General features: G+C 38.4%; 2 protein-coding genes across 4 annotated transcripts in view; one reads left to right on the top strand and one right to left on the bottom strand.

The window, feature by feature from the left end:
• Positions 1 to 20,636, bottom strand: part of CENPP (centromere protein P) — a 165,201-nt gene that overhangs the window by 78,283 nt on the left and 66,282 nt on the right. The window lies entirely within an intron of this gene.
• On the top strand, positions 1,129 to 19,069 carry ASPN (asporin). The gene is made up of 8 exons (XM_081177051.1): positions 1,129 to 1,492; positions 5,337 to 5,623; positions 6,403 to 6,515; positions 9,193 to 9,406; positions 11,758 to 11,868; positions 15,576 to 15,669; positions 17,311 to 17,449; positions 18,756 to 19,069. Exons 2-8 carry the CDS (start codon positions 5,356 to 5,358, stop codon positions 18,951 to 18,953), a joined length of 1,137 nt encoding a protein of 378 aa, XP_081033177.1. The 5' UTR covers positions 1,129 to 1,492; positions 5,337 to 5,355; the 3' UTR covers positions 18,954 to 19,069.

Here is a 20,636-nt window from a genome sequence, read left to right as displayed (position 1 = left end):
GCCCTCAAGCACTCACTCAGGGAGTCTTCCTGGGCAGCAGGCCGCAAGCAGCACGCAGTCCTTATGAGGCCCCAGGCCCCGCCCCAAGCCAGATGGTAAGTGGCAAGAGCAGGGCCCTCAGGCACACCTTTCCTTTGCATGCATGTAAAACTGAATGCATGGTGCAGGTAGATCACTGCTGTGTCTGTGCAGTATCAATAAAGTGCATCAGTCAAGTTCTGGAAGTTTGACAGAAAGGTGGTGCACAAACATATAATACAAACAGCTCAGTCTTATGACCTACCCTGACAAGGTAAAGTATATGAAATCAGGTGTATTAAGGTACAACTCCTGCGATGGTACAGTGCCCTGAAAAACCTCCAATGTATCATAACAATTTTAAAACCTGGATCAATTATGTCTTCTTGACCACACTCACTAAAATAGTGTTATATGACCAACATGTTTTATTTCATGCTTTAAAAAATTATGCTGGATACTATCATTTGGGTTTTTTAAATTACAAATCTCTTAACACCTTTCCTTCTTCCTCGTCATCACTATCAGTCACATTGACCTGCTGTACACTAGAGGGTGTGGATGGGGTTGCAGTAAAAACATTCTCAAGGGCCCCAATGTCCAGCTGTGGCATAGGATTTAAGTATTCTTCTTCAGTCTGACTGTGGCTGCTGTAATAGGATGTCCCTTCTAAGCTCTCGCAGCTACGGGAGTCTTCGCTATGTGTATGCTCATCAGGATACTCTCTAAAAGGATAGTCTCTATTCAGAGCAGAAAACATCGCCTCATGTTTTTGATACTGGTCTTCATAAAAGCCAAGACATTCAGGCATGGAGCTGGGGAAGTTTCCGTAGCCAAATGGTGGGCGACTGTATGGACATGTGCTTGATGGGAAATAATGGGGCCCAGGTAAAAAGTAAGGATGATGAAATGAAAATCGAGGAGGAGCTCCAAACAGGGTGGCTGGATGACCGATGGGAGGAGGCTGATAAACGTGTGGATGGGGGATGGGAGGAGCTTGAGGAATGGGTCCATTTCTAGAACAAGAAGAAACACCTGAGTACTCCTTAGGGGGTTGACTATTTGAGACACTGTATCTGGAATGTGTGGTGTTTGAATGAACCATATGGGGCTTGCACTGGCTTTGTGCCATGCATTATTAAGCTTCAAATTTAACCACATCTTCTGCTTAGACGTCTAGAATTAAGCTAGAAGTTTTGGCTGTGATACAAGCAGTGATGAAAAACACATGAGTAGTAACAAGTTTTCTTAACATCATTCTTCAGTGCTCAGATAGACTAATCTACAGAAGCAGTTTATTCAAGTATCACCCAGAGTGCCAGAAGGAACGGGAACTTTAAAGTGATTTTTTTTTACCCTTTTATTATTTATTGTTCATTTTACAGGCTTGAATCTGAGTTCTATACAGTAAGGAACTGGATATAAACTTCTCAGGTGGATTTTTATCTTTAGAAGAACTTGACAAATCAGAAAGGTATGTTTTAGTTTTTGGTTGTTTTTTTAAAAAAAACTTTTCTCATTGTAACTTAACAGTGTGCTTTTATCATTACTAATGTAAGCTAATTGACTACTATTCAGTATTTTAAAGGATACAGTAGATGATTGTACACAGTAGTAGAAATGCTTTTATATTGTGAACTGTATGAAGAAAGGAAAACAGGAAACCTGTACCTTTTGAACTGGTCTACCATAGCACAGTTATATTTATCTAGGAGAGAAAAAATAGCATCCTATACAGTTTTATAGACATTTAATGATTTTTTTTAAAAAAATTAGCAATGTTTCCAGGCATTCAGAATCTGATATTTACCAAAAAAGCAAAACAAACTGGAAGAAACTCACTGCCAAATAATTGTTTACAAAAACATGGAAGCAGTATAAAGTGCCTCTTCTTTGATGTTTTGAACAGATGAACATATTTAATTCCCCTCCAAGGCATAGCAAGTCTCTGCATTTAAAAAATGTTTGACTTCCAATATTATACAGTAAACATTTCTGCAATGTTTCAGCTTTATGCTGTAGATATTATAAACACAAAAGAGCTTAAAATGAATCAATTTCTCTGGGAGAATGTATGAAAGGTTAGTAGATGCTAAGTTTATAACTAACTCACTGCTCAGGATTCCTCTTTTCCTTCTATGGTTTCTGTTTTTGTGCAGAGCAATGACTGGGGGTTACTAGCGAACACAAGAATTTCCCATGGCTCTTCACAAAAAAACAACATTTTCTTGCTTCTGATTTACATTATTTAGAGACAAGGTTGTGTGGGCACCCTGCTCTAGACAATGGAATTTTTTAGCACTTTTAAAATCTGCCTTTTGGCCATTTAGAATACACTCCAGTGTCAGCTTTGTCATGAAAACAAGTACCAAATATTATAATATTATGCAACTGACATTTTGCCACTAGACAACTAAATGGTGTTCACTGTATGTTTGCATACAACCCAATAATTATTTTTACACTCTGTTCTATAATTGGTTATTTTAATATAATTGAGATGCTTTCCATCCTAGTACTTTTTATTATTTTGACTGCACCTTAAATTGTGCATAATTGCACATGAGTTACCTACTAATATCCTGACAGGCAGCATTTTAAAAATACTATATAAGGAAGAGCACTGACTGCTGCACCAAGTATTAATGTGGAAAAAGCACCTGTATTCTAATCCTAATCTATTGAGTAATTTTATTTATAAATATTAATACTTGGTGTTGCACCCTGCCATTTATGCAGAAAGAAACATATCAGAAAGTTTAGGGTATTGACTTGATAGTAAGGCTGCTATCTTGTGAAAGTCACTTAGGCTGCAATCCTATCAGCACTTGCCTACAAACAAGTTCCACATCTACTTCTTAGCATAGAATTGTGCTCTCAGTTTCTCAGATTTTCCACATATAAAAGTTAATTTGCCTTTGTGGTTTTTCTTTGTACATATAAACCTGTAGCTTTAGTTTTTAACTGCATACATACATTGTTAAAGCAAGAGCAAATCAAGAGTGAGAATTATTTGGCAAAAGTCAGACAGAAAACATATTCCAACTTCTTCTATGTTTCATATATACTTGAAGTACATATCCCCAGTGTCTCAAATCAATCTAACTCAACTTTCTGATGTAAAGTTAATTATTGAAGTTACAACATACTTCTGGCCAAATTGGCAGCATGAAACAATGTTTCCCTACCTTCTCTAAAATAATTATTTCCTGTGCCAAAATAAAATACTTAGGAAGTTTTCCCCATAAGACCAGGGGCTTAGTTAGGACTTTTCCTACTGTTAAGACAGTATGTCAACAGCACAGTTTAACAGCATGCAAAAGCTCTGAGGTCAGGGTATTTTTTCCTATTACAGATGTTGAGAAAGTAGTTAGGTTTCAGTGTTATTTCACTCACCAATCACTTGGTTCAAAGGAATGCATTTCCACCAGCCATTCAAGATTTGTGTTTGGAGTTTTTCATACTGCTAGGGCCAGAATACATATTATAATGCACATTTAGCATTTAGACCATAATACATTTTTATATATTTTAAGTATACACCTAAAAAGGTAAATACTGATTTACTCATTGGGAATTGTGTCTGGCTATAGCTTCTTGTTGAGTGTGCACTCAGTGGCAGAGCTGAGTTTGCATCTTCATTATACGTGAAATTACTCTAAGAGAAATGGGAAGAAATTATTGCCTTGAGGAGAAAACTGAACAATAGTAAGAGAGGCCACAGAGTTTTATTAGCAAGGAAGGAGAGATTTCCTTAATTTCAGGGATGGACAGAAGTTTCCTTCACACAGCATACATATGAAGGGAACTCCATATAACAAAGTAGCAGTGCTGCTGTCCCTGCCCCCAGCATCAGGTGCTGAATGTTTTCTGGTTAAAACTTTGTGCATCCTCAAGTATGGGGACCTTTTCAGACAATCTGGCCACAGTAATGAAAGCACATAGTCTGTTTATTTAATTGCTTGCACTTCTTATCTGTGCAACTATGAACCACACAGTAAGAAGAAAGTCATACAGGCCAAGAGATTGGTTTTAAACATTATTGAAAGCTGCTCTGTTTTGCTATGAGGGTGCCTAAGTATATAGAATGGAACAGAATAGTTCCTTCAGAGAGGGAGGGATGAGAAATGTATTCACGGATTCATTATAAAAATCTCTTAATAAAGTTGTATCCAACAAAATAAACTTTGGGAATGAAGGTTGCAATTTAAAAAGCCTTTAAAAAGCCACAAGATTCTTTATTGCTACAAGTGCTATGAATATGGAACAATAAGATAGTCATTTCCTTGAATGAGTTAATTCCAAAATTCCAAAGAATGAGAGTGTAATTGTGTACACACCCTCAGAGGGGCAAGTGGAAGCAGTTCATGGAGAAGTATGAGAGTTTCGGTAGCTCATAAAGTTCCCTTCCCTTGTTGATTTCACTTCACTGATTCAGCAAGAGCCCTGGACTTCTTCAGACAATTTAATACAGTACTGACAAGTAACAATACACTAGTTTTAATCTTCATGCACTATATAACTGGCTGCAAATCTCAAATAATTCTACACCTCACAGTGTCATATTGGCCTTGTTCTCATGTAATATTAAGACAAACTATGGCACACAAGTATGAGCAACCCAGGGTTAAAAATGCAGCTGTGTTGCTCCTGCCACAGCCATGCTGGTGCTGTGCTATCTGGAGCTAAGTCATGGCTACCCTGAGGTAAGCCATAACCCAGCTCACAATTTGCCTACCACAAACAAGCCATAAGCAATAAATAAGAACAAACATTGGTTGTAGCAAGACAAGCCACAAACCTGGGTTTGTCTGTAATGTATAGCCCTAGATAGAGTGATAGCTGCAGGACCAGGGAGGAGCAAAGTGGCTTCAGTTTTTGTTCTGGATAACTGAACACTTGTTTGTTCTTGCTAAACCAAAGTTTGGCAAGTTGGTACATTGGATATTAAGGTGCAAATAATGCAACACAATACAGTCAATATCCCCTGTCCAAGGAGTTGTTCCTGAGAACTAGGAATGAAATCTGAGCCACTTTATGTGCACATTGGCTGAAACTCTCTAAAGCCATTAGGGCAAACTCAAAGTCTTTGTAGTATTTCTTTTCAAACCCAGGCTATGAGGCCATGAGTTCATCAAAGCATCTAAATGGGCCCCATTAAAGAATACTTACATCCTAGGAAAATTCATTTTTATGGGCTGCAACAGTGAAACACTTCATATTGGAAGTACAAACTTCTAAGAAGAAGTTCCAGACAACAGCATACAAAGAAAGGAAATGCATAAACAAATTACAAACTAGCTTGTATTTTTTACTAGGAGTGTGTTCTCTGAAGATATGAGAGAATATGTGCTTCTCCTCCTCTTGGCTTTGTGCTCTGCTAAGCCTTTTATAAGTCCTTCATACTTCACCTTCAAGAACATGATGCTCATGGATATGGAAGACCTTGACGACGACGACGATGACGACGACAAAGATGACGATGACAGAGATGATGACAATTCTCTTTTTCCAACTAGGGCACCCATAATACCCTTTGATTTATTTCCTGTATGTCCCTTTGGATGTCAATGCTACTTGAAAGTTGTACACTGTTCAGATTTGGGTAAGAATAAATCTGTGCTTTATTTTCATTGGATCTATGTTGTTTATTTGTAATACCCACACACTTTTTAAAAATGGCACAATCTGGAGGTGGTAATAGTTTTTTCTCTAGAGCCTATGAACTCTAAGAGTATTTCCCAGAAACAGAGTTCAATAAAAGTCTATTCAGTAAATTAATATGTTAACCAGAATTATTTCAACAGCTGCCATCACCAAGGTATTAGGGTTATTTGGACACCTCAAAAATAAACACAAGCCTATGGAAAGAACTGCTTTGCTATCTGTTACTTTCTTGTGTATCTCTAGCATAGCTTTAGATTAATCTTATGCCTAATTAGATATAAAGTCATTTTAAAAAAGCATAACCACGCCACCAGAGCAGTCTTTTTGTAAGAGTTCAGTAGAATCTCATCTGTTCAATTTATCGGATGCTACCTTGCCCATGTTGAACTCTCTGATAAACTGAAACCTGATTCCAGGTTTCTAAATATAGCTTCATCTGTTACTCAAACAAAGGAGAAGGGGGCACAATCAGCATTAGATTTTATTGATAGTTGGAAGGGGTGATAGCCAACCAATTCATATTTAGAGTAGACCCAGCAATATCAATGGGTCTACTATGAGTAACATTGGCTATACCCAAAAGTTGGAATTAATGGTTACAAAACATTTTAAATTATTGCAAAACTGAAACAAACATTTCAGCATAATACAAACAAATGGAGATTAAAGGGTCTTTTGTTTGCAGATGAATATTTATTTTTTATTTCTAATTAATAGGTTTGACCTCAATACCAAAGAATATTCCCTTTGATACTCGCATGATAGACCTTCAAAATAACAAAATAAAAGAGGTCAAGGAGAATGATCTTAAAGGACTCACATCGCTACATGTAAGTCTGCTTTCTAGCATTCCTAGTATTTGTCTCTATCAAGGACTATGGCAATCTATCTTATGTCAAGTTGATGTTTTCTACCCTGACAGCCATTAACATAAAATGTATGGAAAGCAATGTGAGAAAAGACCAATAACACTTATGGGAAAAGTCAGTTACAGTGGTACCTCTGGCTAAGAACTTAATTCGTTCTGGAGGTCCGTTCTTAACCTGAAACTGTTCTTAACCCACTTTAGCTAATGGGGCCTCCTGCTGCTGCTGCGCCACCGCCACACAATTTCTGTTCTCATCCTGAAGCAAAGTGCTATTTCTGGGTTAGCAGGTATTATTTCTGGGTTAGCAGAGTCTGTAACCTGAAGCGTATGTAACCTGAAGCGTCTGTAACCCGAGGTACCACTGTATTTGTTATCTAAAGCACAGAAAAAAACACTTTCCATACACAAAGTTGATCAATATTCCTGGTTTATTGTTTACCTAAACTACAGTGGTGCCTCGCAAGACGAAATTAATCCGTTCCACGAGTCTCTTCGTCTTGCGGTTTTTTCGTCTTGCGAAGCACGGCTATTAGCGGCTTAGCGGCTATTAGCGGCTTAGCGGCTTTAAGAAAAAGGAAACAAACTCGCAAGAACTCGCAAGACGTTTTGTCTTGCGAAGCAAGCCCATAGGGAAATTCGTCTTGCGGAACGACTCAAAAAACGGAAAACTCTTTCGTCTTGCGCGTTTTTCGTCTTGCGAGGTACCACTGTACAGACAACCTTCAGTTCACCATTAACTGACAGATCTTGGGCTGAATTCACCCCTAATGAGTCCTGCCGTAGAAGCCTGTGCAAGGACTTTCACTAGTGCAATGGGGCTTATGCTCTCTTCTCCCACTATGTGCCCCTTAAATTGGCTCAGGGTATGTGTGTGTGTGTCAGGAGAACCCCCAGAACAAAGGGGAAGGAGAGAGGGGATCGTTCTGCCTGACAAGCTGAAATTGTTGCTCTGACGGAAAGACTGCTGTAGCTCATGCTGAATTCCTCCCCTTATGTCAGAGTGCAGATGTCTTCATATGCCGAAGTAAAGAAAATCTCATACATTTTTTGTATAAACTTTCCCGCATCTTGGATTCCAGCTGAATGGCCAGTTGAACGCCTAACTAACAGAAAGTTCTTGGCCATATAAGAAATACATTTTGTTTAGCCTAGCACTTGAATTATAAATAAATTGACTACAGTCTTTTAAGACAAATAAACATTTCATAGCTTAATGTAAAACCCTGTTGTTTACTGACAACCAGTAGCAAAATATTGTGCCTAGCCAACATACAGCCTTCTGTTTAAATCAAACTAGCACACATGTTTTTTGAAATCTCACTGAACAGGACTGGGAAACTTTTTCCAGCCTAAGGGCTATATTCCTTATTGAGCAAATGCTAGACACATGTCAGCGATGGACATGTTTTACAAAGCGCTCTTGCAATTGTGATTATTGTTTCAAATGTCTAAGATTGGTACTGGAATCAGGAAACTAAATGGGGGGAAAACACATTTTTAGGGTGGCAATTCTGCCAGACCAAGAGAGGTCTGTCCCTAAGCACAGATTTCAGCCTTCAATTCTCTAGGAAAAGGGTCAAAGTTCCTCTTCCTCAGCTGCCTCAAGTTCTTGGGAATAATCATGCCAAGGTACCTTAGGTCACCTGACTGAAGTTTCAGCCACGTGATGTTCTAAAGTCTTACCTGATGCTCAAGGGGGAGAGCATTCACAAAGTTCTGATTCAGGTTAGTTAATGTCCAGTTCTGCTGGAATTTACTTAGAAGTTGTGATTTTTCTATCACCAGTGCAAAAAAGGAAGGGAGACAGTAGACACCATCTTTGGTCCCCCTGCTTTGAATGAGACTAAGCCATTCACGCAAACTTGCGTTTGAGAGGGAGAGTAACACTGGGAGTAGAGCAAGGACATGATGTGCATGAAGTTTGATATAGAATTTGCTTTGGTGGCAAATGAATTGCCATTCCACCCTGTCAAATATTTTATAAACACCAAGCGACAACAGAGCTACATGGCATTTAATGCTACCACTGTGGTGTATAGCATTCAGTGTTCTAATTACAGGATCTGCCAGCTAATTGTTAAGAGCTGCACAGTGAGATAGACACTGTGGTGTCATAGTTCAGGAGGGCTGTTGGGTGGTACAGATCCAGAGACACTGGATCCTTTCCCATCTTAAGTACCACAATCAATATGGACCATAACCAGGATTCTGGGAAAGCACTGCCCTGCATAATTTCACTAAGCAGCATCAGCAGTTGTGGGACCGTTCCAAAATATCTTGCAAAATTCAGCTCTAAAGCTATCCATGGCATAAGACTTCTGTCACAATCACACACAGTTGGGATACAGCTTACGTTTTGACAGTACATCTAAGTGAAACTAAATGTTAATTCTTATTTCCCATTCTTAAGTCCTGACTGATTTCATTCCCTCTTGTTACTTGTTACTTCTTCAAATCTAAACACACACACACACACACACACACACGTTTCATTTTGGAGCTTTCTGACGCGTAGATGGTGTTTTTGAATTCAAATGTGCAAAATACATATATGCAGTTTTTAAAAATATGACATCTTCTGAATGTGAGACGTAAAATAAAATAAATATTCTAACTTCACATTTTCACATTTTGCCTAGGCACTTGCACTGAACAACAACAAAATAACCAAGATCCATCCCAAAGCCTTTCAATCAACAAAAAAGTTGCGGCGCCTCTACTTGTCCCATAATCACTTAACTGAGATTCCAGCAAATCTGCCAAAGAGTTTAGCTGAGATAAGAATTCATGATAATAAAGTGAAAAAGATACACAAAGAAGCATTTAAAGGAATGAAGGCTTTACATGTGTTAGGTAAGTGTGTTTTTTATAAATCAAGCTGTTGCATAACACCAGGGGGGAAGCAAACTACAGTACAGTATTATTTCATTCATCAGCAATGTGATAGAAATCAGGGATTAAATGAGCCCTAGATGAAAGGAAGGCTCAGAAACAGAGCTGAGACAGAGCTGTCTGCATCCAAATGCAGCCATGGGGTTTCTGCTGAACAAATGGTTCCCAATAGTAGATTATTTTTTCTTAGCCCAAGCTTTGTAGGTAGAATTCAGATTCCTTTTTGGCTGCCTGTTATTTTCTACTCTACCCAGCAAATGCAAACAGAATGGTTGCTTTATAGGGCAGAGAAAAAAACAAACCATCACCTGCACATGGGAGTGAATTGTGTGGGAATGATTTCTTGTCTGGCTACAGTTCACACAGAAACAAGGCAGGCAGCCCAAGTTACTGCATGGTTCTCTCATACATCCCTACCCCATCTGAGCAAACTGTGTGCATTTGTGTGTATGAGACTTTGTCCCAGCTGGTTGAGTTTTTCCAACTATGCTCTCCTGCTCTGTGTTACATGCCTAAGTGGTCAAACTCTCATCTGCACCAGGATGACAAATACTGAGATCATATTCCTAAGTGTGGGTGCTCCTAAGTTTCAGATGACTAGTTTGTTTTTATTCTTTAAATAAGATGTTTTAGAGGGGTGATTCACTTTGGGCAAGTAAGGTAAAGAAAAGTGTCTTGCCAGGTTACTTAAACATTTTAGAAATACGACAAACTGAATGTAAGGGGATAGTACAACTGCATTCCACCCTCACTGTGGAAGATTCTGCCATTTCCCAATAGAACAAACTGAGGAACTGATATATTGCATTGTTTTCTTGTAATAATGTTTGAGGAAAGGTTTGTCAGGTAAAATAAAATGTGGATTTCACCCTGGCACCCTATCTCCTCCATCCCTTAAAAAAAATTAAATCCAGGAAAGTGCCCTTCCTTATCACAGTCATATGGAGATAGGTTCTGTTTACTCCATGATGGGAGGCACACTGTACATAATCAAACATTATTTTATTTATTACATTTATATACCACTTTTATCTTCCAAGGATCTCAATAATGTGTACATGGTTCTCCTCCCTGCCCCATTTCATCCTCACAACAACCCTTTGAGGTAAGTTGGGCTAAGAGATGGTGACTGGCTCAAGGTCACCCAGTGAACTTAAAGGCTGAGTGAGGATTCAAACCCTGCTCCTCCCAGGTCCTAGTCCAGCACTCTAACCATTATGCCACACTGGAACTGAACCATAGCTTTGAAAATAGATTATGCTGCTTTGGAGGGCCCTGGCTTAAAATAAACTCTCACACTGGTCTGTGTGACATGGACAATTAAAACATAAGGAGAACCCTGCTGGATCCACAGACAAGTACTATTTAGACCAGCATCCTGTTTCCTACAGTGGGCAACCAGATGCCTATGGGAAATCCACAAGCATGCGGAAGGGCAAACAACTGGTATTCAGATGCATGCTACTGCCTAAGGGGATTGCAGCTTAAGGCTACAAAAGCAGACTGAAGGTGCAAATTTACATGCCTATGCAGAAGTTTCAAAGAGTAAGATAGCATATGTCATGATCTTGAGGAGAGACTGCAGGGAGTATAAAGGACATTGACTACTCGAATTAGGAAGAAAAGTAAACTGAATCCTGAGAGTGAGGTACATTTCTATTGGACACTTTTCTGCCCCAACACTAGGTTGCGCTGCATAACTCATCATAATGAACTTCACCAACAACAGAATTAGTGAACAGACTTACATGTCTATTCCAAATTCCAAGGAGTAAGATAGCATATAGTCATCAAGCCTAGCAGCCAATGACAACCTTATTCTCCTTGAATTTGGCCAATCCTTTAAAGCCATGTAAGTTGGTCAGTATCACATCTTGTGGAAATTAATTGTTTCCATCTTTGATAAATGTTTGCTTTATGAAAGGTTGACTGAAGTTTTTGAAAGAATTGTATGCAACTAGGAGCAAGTGTTCCCTGACATTTTAGAAGCTTTGATGTGCATTGCTTTGGTTTTTGGTTGTATTCTCCTTAAAAACAATGCACGACTTCAAGAATTTCTGCCATGTGACATGGCTTAATTTCTAAGCAAGAAACATTGGAGTTCAACTTTGTCTGGGAGTCATGCCTTCACATGGAAGCCACTACCCATACCTATGAGTATGAAGAGAACATTTATATTTCTGAGTGGAGAAAATCGTGCTACACATGTTTAAAGACATTCTTTCATTTCTTAATGCTGTAAAAGCCTCAACCAAGGAAAGGTGTCTTAAAAACTACAGCCTCACAAGCCACAACTGTTATTCTTTTGGCAGAGATGAGCGCAAATCCTATTGATAATGAAGGAATAGAACCTGGGGCCTTCGAAGGTGTGACAGTCTATCATATAAGAATTGCAGAAGCTAAATTAAACTCTGTTCCTAAAGGTATGATCTTTTTTATTATATAAATCAGGTTTTTTATCTTACATTTTCTCATGTACATTGCTTTCTAATTTTGAATTTGGTATTATGCTGATTGAATTAAAAATAATGGTGGTGATATACTTTTTAATTACAATGCATAATAAACATCAGAAGCCTATGGACACACCAAGGATCACCCATAGAACGGCCAAAATATGCAGATACCTGGGCAGATAGCAAAAAACTTGGAAGCACAAATTTAAAGGATATACCGTAGATTCCGGTATATAAGGCGACTTTTGAACCCCGGAAAATCTTCTCCAAAGTCGGGGGTCGCCTTATACGCCAGGTATGGGTGGCACGGAGCTGAGCCCGCCCCCCGCTGCTGCTGTGGCGGCGGCTCCAAAGCAGCAGCAGCGGGCGGCAGACTCAGGACTCAGCTCCGTGCCGGGCAGCTTTCTCCCTGAGCGCGCCCCTGTTGCTGCTTCTGAAGCAGCAGCAGCGAGCAGGAGGCTGAGCTCCATGCCGGGTGGCTTTCTCCTGGCACGGAGCTGAGCCCGCCCCCTGTTGCTGCCCAGTGTATTGGGCAACTGGGCTTATAAGACGAACCCTCAAATTGCAGCTGCCAATTTGGGGGGTCGCCTAATACGCCGGAATCTATGGTACATTTTTTTCTTAAGTGCCTTAAAATTCTGAGAAATCCCAGAAGTAGGTGTTTCCTGAGGGTCACTACTGTAGCTACTCTAATGACTATCTACCTAGGAAACCTGATCATTTGGAAATACAGATGAACTGATAATACATTATCTCCTTTCATGACTCAGGTTCATAGAGGTGTCACTGCACAGTGGCAGAGGGTAAAGCTGTAGAGTATCCAAGTCCTAGACAGAGGACTTGTCTGTCTTGTTGGACAAGCAACAGCAAATAGCTGTTATCTTGGGATCAAAACCTGGGGCAATGTATTATGGGAACTGGGGGCAAGACTAAGGCAAAACTAAGGCTAATCGGCAGGCAATCTGAAACATTGCTCCAGTGCTTGTTTGAAGCCAGCTGACAACTGAAATACTCTTTTAGAATGGTACATGTTGTTGAAGGCCATCCTGGCAGTCAGTCTTATTAAAGAGCCAGAATTCTCCTTTTGAAGTGTACACTGACTCTAGGATTAGCACAGTGGTGAAGGCATGATGCCCAGAGCTGGGCCACCTTCCAGGAAGAAGTAATCAATATTCTCAGGAGAAGTCAATGAAGAAGTATGGTCTGTTTATGTTACTCTTCCTCTTTAAGCAAGGAAGAAACCTCAGCAACCGCTTCTTGAGATGGTCTAGGGAGAAAACCTCCCACCTTTCCCAGGGTCCTGATGTCCCAGGAGTTCTCTTTTGCTGTTGAGATATCTAGTAATGAGCCAGGGATACATACTCACTATGTAGTCACTAAAGAGGCAAACTTCTCTGACATTATTATGACAACTTGAAGGAATTCATAGAACTCTACAGAAAATAATTTCCTAAACTAGTTATAACAACTTAGTGAGGGTAGAGAACTACTAGCTCCTTGTACCATTTTCGGGAAATATTTGCCTTCTAAATAAAAACTCCTGGGGAAAGCAAGACATCCTTTAATGACATGCCATAAAACACAGGAAATCAGCCTGAATTGAAATCCTCTTTGCTTCCCAGTTCCTGAATGAACACAAGTAACCGCACAACTTATGCATGTTTACCCCAAAGTAAGTCCCATTGAGTTTAGCAATGTTTACTCCCAGTTACTAACTAACTGTTACTAACTTTTTGTTGACTAAACTCAGGGTCACAATGCAAGAAAATGTTAATGAGAAAACATTAATTCTCCCTTCTGAGTAAAAATTAACATTGGCAGGCAAACAAGTGTGAACAAACATTTTTGTTTAATTTACCAACAAATGACCAGAAAAAACATGAATACATACACTAGAAAAATATTAGCATGCTAAAAAGAGTAGGGAAAGAAAACTATTAGTTGGTATTTTCATACTAGTGTTGCCAGAAGTAATAGCACTGGAGATTTAATATTTTCCTAAGCCACTATGAAAATTAGAAGCATGCTTGAGGTCATGGTACTGCACAAAAAATGATAACTAAATATAATAAACAGAAAGCTCTTGGAATCTAGAAGTACTAAATGCCTTCCATCTCTAATTTTAAAGCACACCACAGAAACAACTTTTGGCTATTCCCTGAATACAGAGGCCAACAGTTCTGAAGTATGGGTGGCTGCTTAGATTTAACTTGGAAAGCTATTCTGCAGATCAGCATGAAAAGAACACAACAAGGATACTATTATGCTTACAATTTCCATAGCCTATGCTATCATAATATCCTTGACAAATATAAAATTGCAACTCCTACATCCTTTGGAAAAATCCTACATGCGGTGATGATTATCACATATTTTTATTAGAAAAAAAATGAACTTGCTCATCAGCTGCTGAGAAATTGCACACAATGTCTGTATCTGGTTTTGTCTATTTTAGGAAGTACTAGGGCAAACTCAAAAGTCTAGCAAAAGATACATAGTGAAATTGTAACATTTGAAATATCACAAATATATGCAGGTCCACTATAACACTAGATGTGGTGTCCTTGCCACTTATGAATAAGTGGGTTATGTGGTTATAAGGCACCACGGTGCACAATGCTGTCTGCAGTGTCATGCCTGTATGCATGTAAAGCCACTCATAGACATACTTTATAACCCTAGGACTAAGGAAACCCTATTCCTGCATCCCAGATTCTTCAAAATAGGATATGGTTTGAACAGATCTCAACAGGCAAGAATCAACATATAGGGAGATATATTTTCCATTTACCATGCTGGGTAACCTTAGGCTTGTCACTCTCACCCTAACGTACCTTCAGATTGGAAATACAGCAATCCTAGCTGGGTGAAGTGATGGACACTTGCAAAGCCCTGCTGGCTTATGGTGGTTAGGTCAGGAGGTGAAAGAGTGCCTATTTTTATTTTCGTCTCCCAGCAGTTCCAAGACTGCCTCTGACCCTCTGTTTCAGAGTCTACCCCATCAAATCTTTCTGCTGATGTATATGTGACCTCCAGAGCATATTACACACACACACACACACACACACACACACACACACACACACACACGCCATGTGGAGAAGTATTATTGCCCCATTTTACCCCTTCTAGCCAGCAGATCTAGGGGTTAGGATTGCTCTCTAAGTCACTTATTTTAATTAATTGACAGTATGCATTTCTACTTAGAAGTAAATCCCACTGTGTCCAAAACAGTCCATGGAAAATGTACACAGGATTGCTGTTCAACACTACAAGCCTATATATGCCTATTCAAAAGCAAGTCCCATGCAGTTCAATCACGTTTACTCCCGGATTATAGTTTTGAGGTCTAAAACTTAAGCAATAAATTGAACAAGATTTTTTTTAAAAAAACACCCTAATAATAATTTGCCCTAGGTCTTTTATCTAATAGTAGGAAAGGGAATGACAGCATAGAAAAATTCCAGAAACTTATTGCAGAAATTTCTGCACAATATTATTTACAATAGTGAGACTTTTTCTATCAGTTGCATTAAAAATAACATCTTAATGCTAAAGGCAGAAGTCCTGCAAATGAAATAGAACAAACTATTTTCCTCAACACAATTAATACATTGCCTCTTGAAACTCTTTGTGTCCAGCTTAAACACTCAATGTGTGTCTCTCCCTAATAGGATTGCCTTCCAGTCTATTGGAACTTCATGTAGATGGCAACAAAATTTCTGCAATAGAACTCGAGGATTTTATTCGTTATAAAAACCTTCAAAGGTAACACTTAATATGGAAAATTCTTTCCAAACATTTGATATTATGTAAACATTTTAGGATTTTCTCATTTTTAAAACTATGAGGAATGGTGCAGTGATTGAAACAACCAATATTTCCTAAAAGAAAAATAAGGGCACTTCAAGGTGGAACATTTCTCAAGTGATTCAGTGTACCTGGCATCTGATCAATTATGTAGGAACTGGGCCAGTCCTTTTGTTCATTCATGTGGCATTTAACATAGTCAAAAAGCTGGTGTCATGGTCCAAGCAACAGGTCACAGCAAACTGTTAAATTTCCATGCAACACTTTAGCCATTTCAGCTTCTATATGGGCATTGCTTAAGGAAGCGTGGCTGTGTAATCCATTTATTTCACTCAAATTAATTTAAACCTTGCTTTTTTTACTTCACTAAGATGTGGACAGTATTGTGATTATATTACAGTCTCTGAACTAAAGTGCCTTTATCTTGTAAGACTCACCACACATAAAGTCCTTAAGAGCTATTGCTAAGGGGGGGGGGGAGCACTTACCATGAACTTGTTTTGCTGTTTAATTTAATTAAATTGAAAAATATGAAGAGCAAATGGGAACTTGAGCCAAAGTATGGTGAGTAAAAGACAGCTTCAGCACAACTGAGAGAAAAAAGTAAGATTAAAGACCTGGTGAATAGCAGTTCTCATTATTTGTTTCACCAAGTAATTTCAGAAGACAGTGCCCAGTGCAACTGATTTTAGGAAGACAGGTTTACCTATCTTGAGAAAATAATAAAATAACGGGGAGGGTGTGTGAGGAAAACTCAGGACAATGGCTACAGTTCAGAGGGCTATACAGTACGTTCACAGAGTACAGAGACTGTTGTTTGAAAGAAAGAAGTCAAGAAACCTGTGTACATAACCAAGCCTTTCGATCTCAAACAGAATTGCCAGTTTAGGTTGCACATGAGGTCAGGTGGAGATTTGGATTACTTCCAGATGAGCATTGTTGCAAAAGAGAGAGCAGCTGGCTGAAAATAAGACAGTGTTTGTTTGTCCAGGGAGCAGCATAAGGAAGGCAGAGTTGCTATAGAGAGGGAGGGGGTGGAAGAAGCCTTAGAAAAACCCACTGACCTTTCAAAAAACTGGATGTCTTGATTTATCAGAATGATTAATTATTAGAACTCCTTCTGTTATAGGCATCAGATTAGACAGCCTATATATAATTCTACCTCTGTAATTAGCTCTTGCTTCAACTGAATATGAGATTTGAATCAGATGCTAAGTATAGACTCTTAACAGAATAAAGACTAATGATGAAAACTGAGAATGGTCAGTGTCCACTACAATGTTCTGAAACATACTTTTGTATACTTTCTCATTGGGTTTCTCTTTGCCAGAGGTATCAGCATCAAGGTACCACTTATTCTTTCTGGAAGACTTGAGTACAATAGCAAGTGCCCCACTTTTCTCTAAATTCTCTGTACACTGCACAGGATCGTGGGAAGGGTAGGTCACTGGCAACCAAATTATGGGTTTGGCTAGTAAGCCAAGACTTCTTAACCACTGTTTCTATATGTTCATTTCTCTATACAGTATGTTAAATGGTTTCTTGGTGTTATCTTAAACCATATTGTCTCAGGTACTCTATTTTAACATTTATCTTTAGGTTGGGGCTAGGAAACAACAGAATCAAAGATGTGGAAAATGGCAGTTTTGCTAATATGCCAAATATACGAGAAATCCATCTAGAGAAGAATAAACTAAAAAAAGTGCCTTCTGGTTTTCCAGATCTGAAGTATCTGCAGGTAATACACAATGCAGCAGACTTTTAAAATCTTATCCTCTTGACATTTTTGTGCTACTTATTCAGTGTATTGTCAATCTATACAATAAACGTTTTTTAAAAAATGTGTTGGATTCAGGTTTTAGCCCACAGATGGGGGCAGGAAAACCTAACTTCCTTGCTGCCACCAGTCTTCAGAGTTCCCAGAAAATACTTCCCATGTGGCATGGGACCTTTAGAGGAGTGGACTAGAGTGCAGAACTTTCTGCTCTACACAAAAAAGGAGCCTATGCCCAAATTTCACTCTCCCTTCACCCCCCACTTAGCAGGGTCTTCTGACTCTCGGGGGGATGTCATTTTCAGGGGGCTCTAGGTGCTGGCAGGGAGAAGGGTGAGAACTTCAGTTTCCACCTATCCCCAGCTGTGTATAGGTATCTGGATCCAGCCAAGTATATTTTATGGTTTTTTATTTTAAAAACCGGTCAAGACATGGGTTTAATGTAAGTATGCACTCATGTGCAGCAATTACCAAAAGCTAAGAGTTAAGTCCCAGTGTAAATGCAATCCTACCTGACTGCCTGACATGGATACATGATCAGGAACGGAAGTTTACAAACTCTTCCATTTTCCCCATCTCAAACTGGCATATCCGCCCCCTTTTAATTCCAAAGCTATCACCACTGATACATCTGGACTTGTGTTTTCATTATCATAGTGACTCTGGCAACCTAATTTCCCCCAATTTTTACCTTTTGTCCTCAAAAAGCATATCTAAGAAGTATCAAAAATTAAACATTAAAAGTATATTGAATACAGTGGTGCCTCGCAAGACGAAATTAATCCATTCCGCGAGTCTCTTCGTCTAGCGTTTTTTTCATCTTGCGAATCACGACTATTAGCGGATTAGCGCTATTAGTGGTTTAGCGGCTATTAAAGGCTTAGCGTCTTAGCGGCTAAAAGGCTATTAGCGGCTTAGCGGCTTAGAAAAAGGGGGGGAGCGAAAAAAATCGCAAGACTCGCAAGACTTTTTCGTTTTGCGAAGCAAGCCCATAGGGAAATTCGTCTTGCGAAGCGCATCGAAAAACGGAAAACCCTTTCGTCTAGTGGGTTTTTCGTCTTGCGAGGCATTCGTCTTGTGGGGCACCACTGTATTTTTCTATAAATCAATATAAACCTCACTTTCCCCTTTGAATTTTAGATGCAAATATCTAAGGCTGCAATCTATACACTTTTACCTAGGATTAGCATATATTTCAAATCTTTACATGCAATTTAATGTAGTCATGGGATATGTCAAATATTTATTTTTTCTTTCTGTCCTCTTACAGGTTGTCTTTCTTCATTCTAACAGTATTTCAAAAGTGGGAGTGAATGATTTTTGCCCAACAGGAGGAAGGCTGAAGAAGACGTTATATAGTGGCATAAGTTTATTCAACAATCCTGTTAAATACTGGGATATCCAGCCTGGAACATTTCGCTGCATATTAAATAGAAACAGTGTGCAGATTGGAAATTATGGAAAATAAAGGTGTATATCCAAAACGTCATTCAAATTGCAATGTTAAAACCAGCAATATAATACTTGAAATCTGTTGAAGATGGACAACTTTATACTGTCCAATTGCTTTATAAAATACTAATGTAATACTGTCCAATTGCTTTATAAAATACTAATCCCATAAAATTCTATTCTTATGTTAAATTTACATATCTTCCAGAATAAAAGGCCTCCTGAACCCTAAACCGGAAACTTATCATTAGGTGTTTCCTATCATTGTTGTCTAAGCTATGTTTATAAACTATTTTTTTCTTAGCAGAAAACAATGCAAAATTTTGAAACATTTTTTGATTAACCTATATTTTTTTCTGTATTGCAAACGTATCCTGTAAAGGTATTTATCAGATTTCAAGGGGAAATTGTGAACTTTTAAGTTAACAAAAGTAAACTAAACTGGCTAAGAAGAAATTTTAAAAGGTACTGTAGTATTAATTTGTTGGTAAAATACATCAGGTCAGGTTAGATAATATGTATATCTTTGTAGTAAGCTGAAAGGCAAGATTGATACCATACACTTACAAGCCTCAAAGCCTTTAGTATTTATTCATGTAGTTTCTCCTGAAAACTATATATTCTGTTGGTAACAAAGGTGTATGTATGCTAAATATTAACAATGTAGAAATCCTATAACTTTTTTTCTTTTTTCTTTTTAAAGGAATGATAAAATTCTCTGCAGGCCAGTACAAATACACCATTGTTATATACTGTAAAAATAATTACTCAAGCTGGCAGTTTGGGACGCAGTTAAAAGACCTGCAGTCATAGGGGCCTAGTACACTGTTGCAAAGGGATTTTTTTAAATGAATGGACAGGAATTCCAAACATGTGTAGCATACCAAACTTAGTTTACAGAGGAAAAAGGAGTAGCCCCTGTGTGCACAGAGCTGTGTGTGTACACCACAGCCACTGGATCACTGTCATCGTATGCTGACCTTGTATTCCATATTACATCTTGAGTACTGTAACTTTGCTGAATCCATATAATGCAAAATGTGTTTAATCATGATTGAATAACTAATGATGGGACTGTATAAAAGTGGCTATCTTGACTATAGATTTAATGTGCTGTTCATATAAACAGGAAGTTGAGAATTTAAAAATTCTAAATGGTGTCCATAAAAATGCTAGATTGAAACCTTTAATGTTGTCATGCTGTTTCCTATTCAATTTAAGTAAAATAGTAATATTAAAAATATACTACTTATTGTAAACTTTGCAGCCTGATTCTTGGCATGTTTTATCCAAAAGCCTGTCCAATAGATTTCAGTACGAGTTAATTTCTAGTATGAATGTCTAAGATTCCTATATTAGATTTTGAAATTTTACTGATTTCTCATAATCTTATTTATTTACTGTAGACTGTATCCAACTAAGTTAGAATAAAGCCACTGAAATCAATAGCCTTGATTAACTTAAATCTATTGTACAATTCATTCATATTAATACTTATATCTAGGCTTTTGGCCTATTACCAATATTTCTTCCAAGAGCAATTTTTATGATATGCTGCTGTGGGACATGTGGGGAAAAACTTTCCTTTCTGTGCACCTCCTTCACTTTATGTAGCAAATCCTGTGTGTGGTTTGCCTCCTTGCACTCATGGTGTTGTTACTCCCTTTACAATAATTTAAATATATGGCCCTTCCTATCA

Source organism: Podarcis bocagei (genome assembly GCF_964188305.1).
Source record: "Podarcis bocagei genome assembly, chromosome: 2".
Classification (NCBI taxonomy): domain Eukaryota; kingdom Metazoa; phylum Chordata; class Lepidosauria; order Squamata; family Lacertidae; genus Podarcis; species Podarcis bocagei.
The sequence above is the reverse complement of the archived record's forward strand: the minus strand, read 5'-3'. Positions and strand labels throughout refer to the sequence as shown.

What these genes read in the sequence shown, in the direction of transcription:
- ASPN (XM_081177051.1), top strand. Translation starts at nt 5,356, where the DNA reads ATGAGAGAATATGTGCTTCTCCTCCTCTTGGCTTTGTGCTCTGCTAAG. An exon ending in GAAGGCTTTACATGTGTTAG is followed by an intron (nt 9,407 to 11,757) that starts GTAAGTGTGTTT and finishes TTCTTTTGGCAG; the next exon opens with AGATGAGCGCAAATCCTATT. An exon ending in CGTTATAAAAACCTTCAAAG is followed by an intron (nt 15,670 to 17,310) that starts GTAACACTTAAT and finishes ATTTATCTTTAG; the next exon opens with GTTGGGGCTAGGAAACAACA.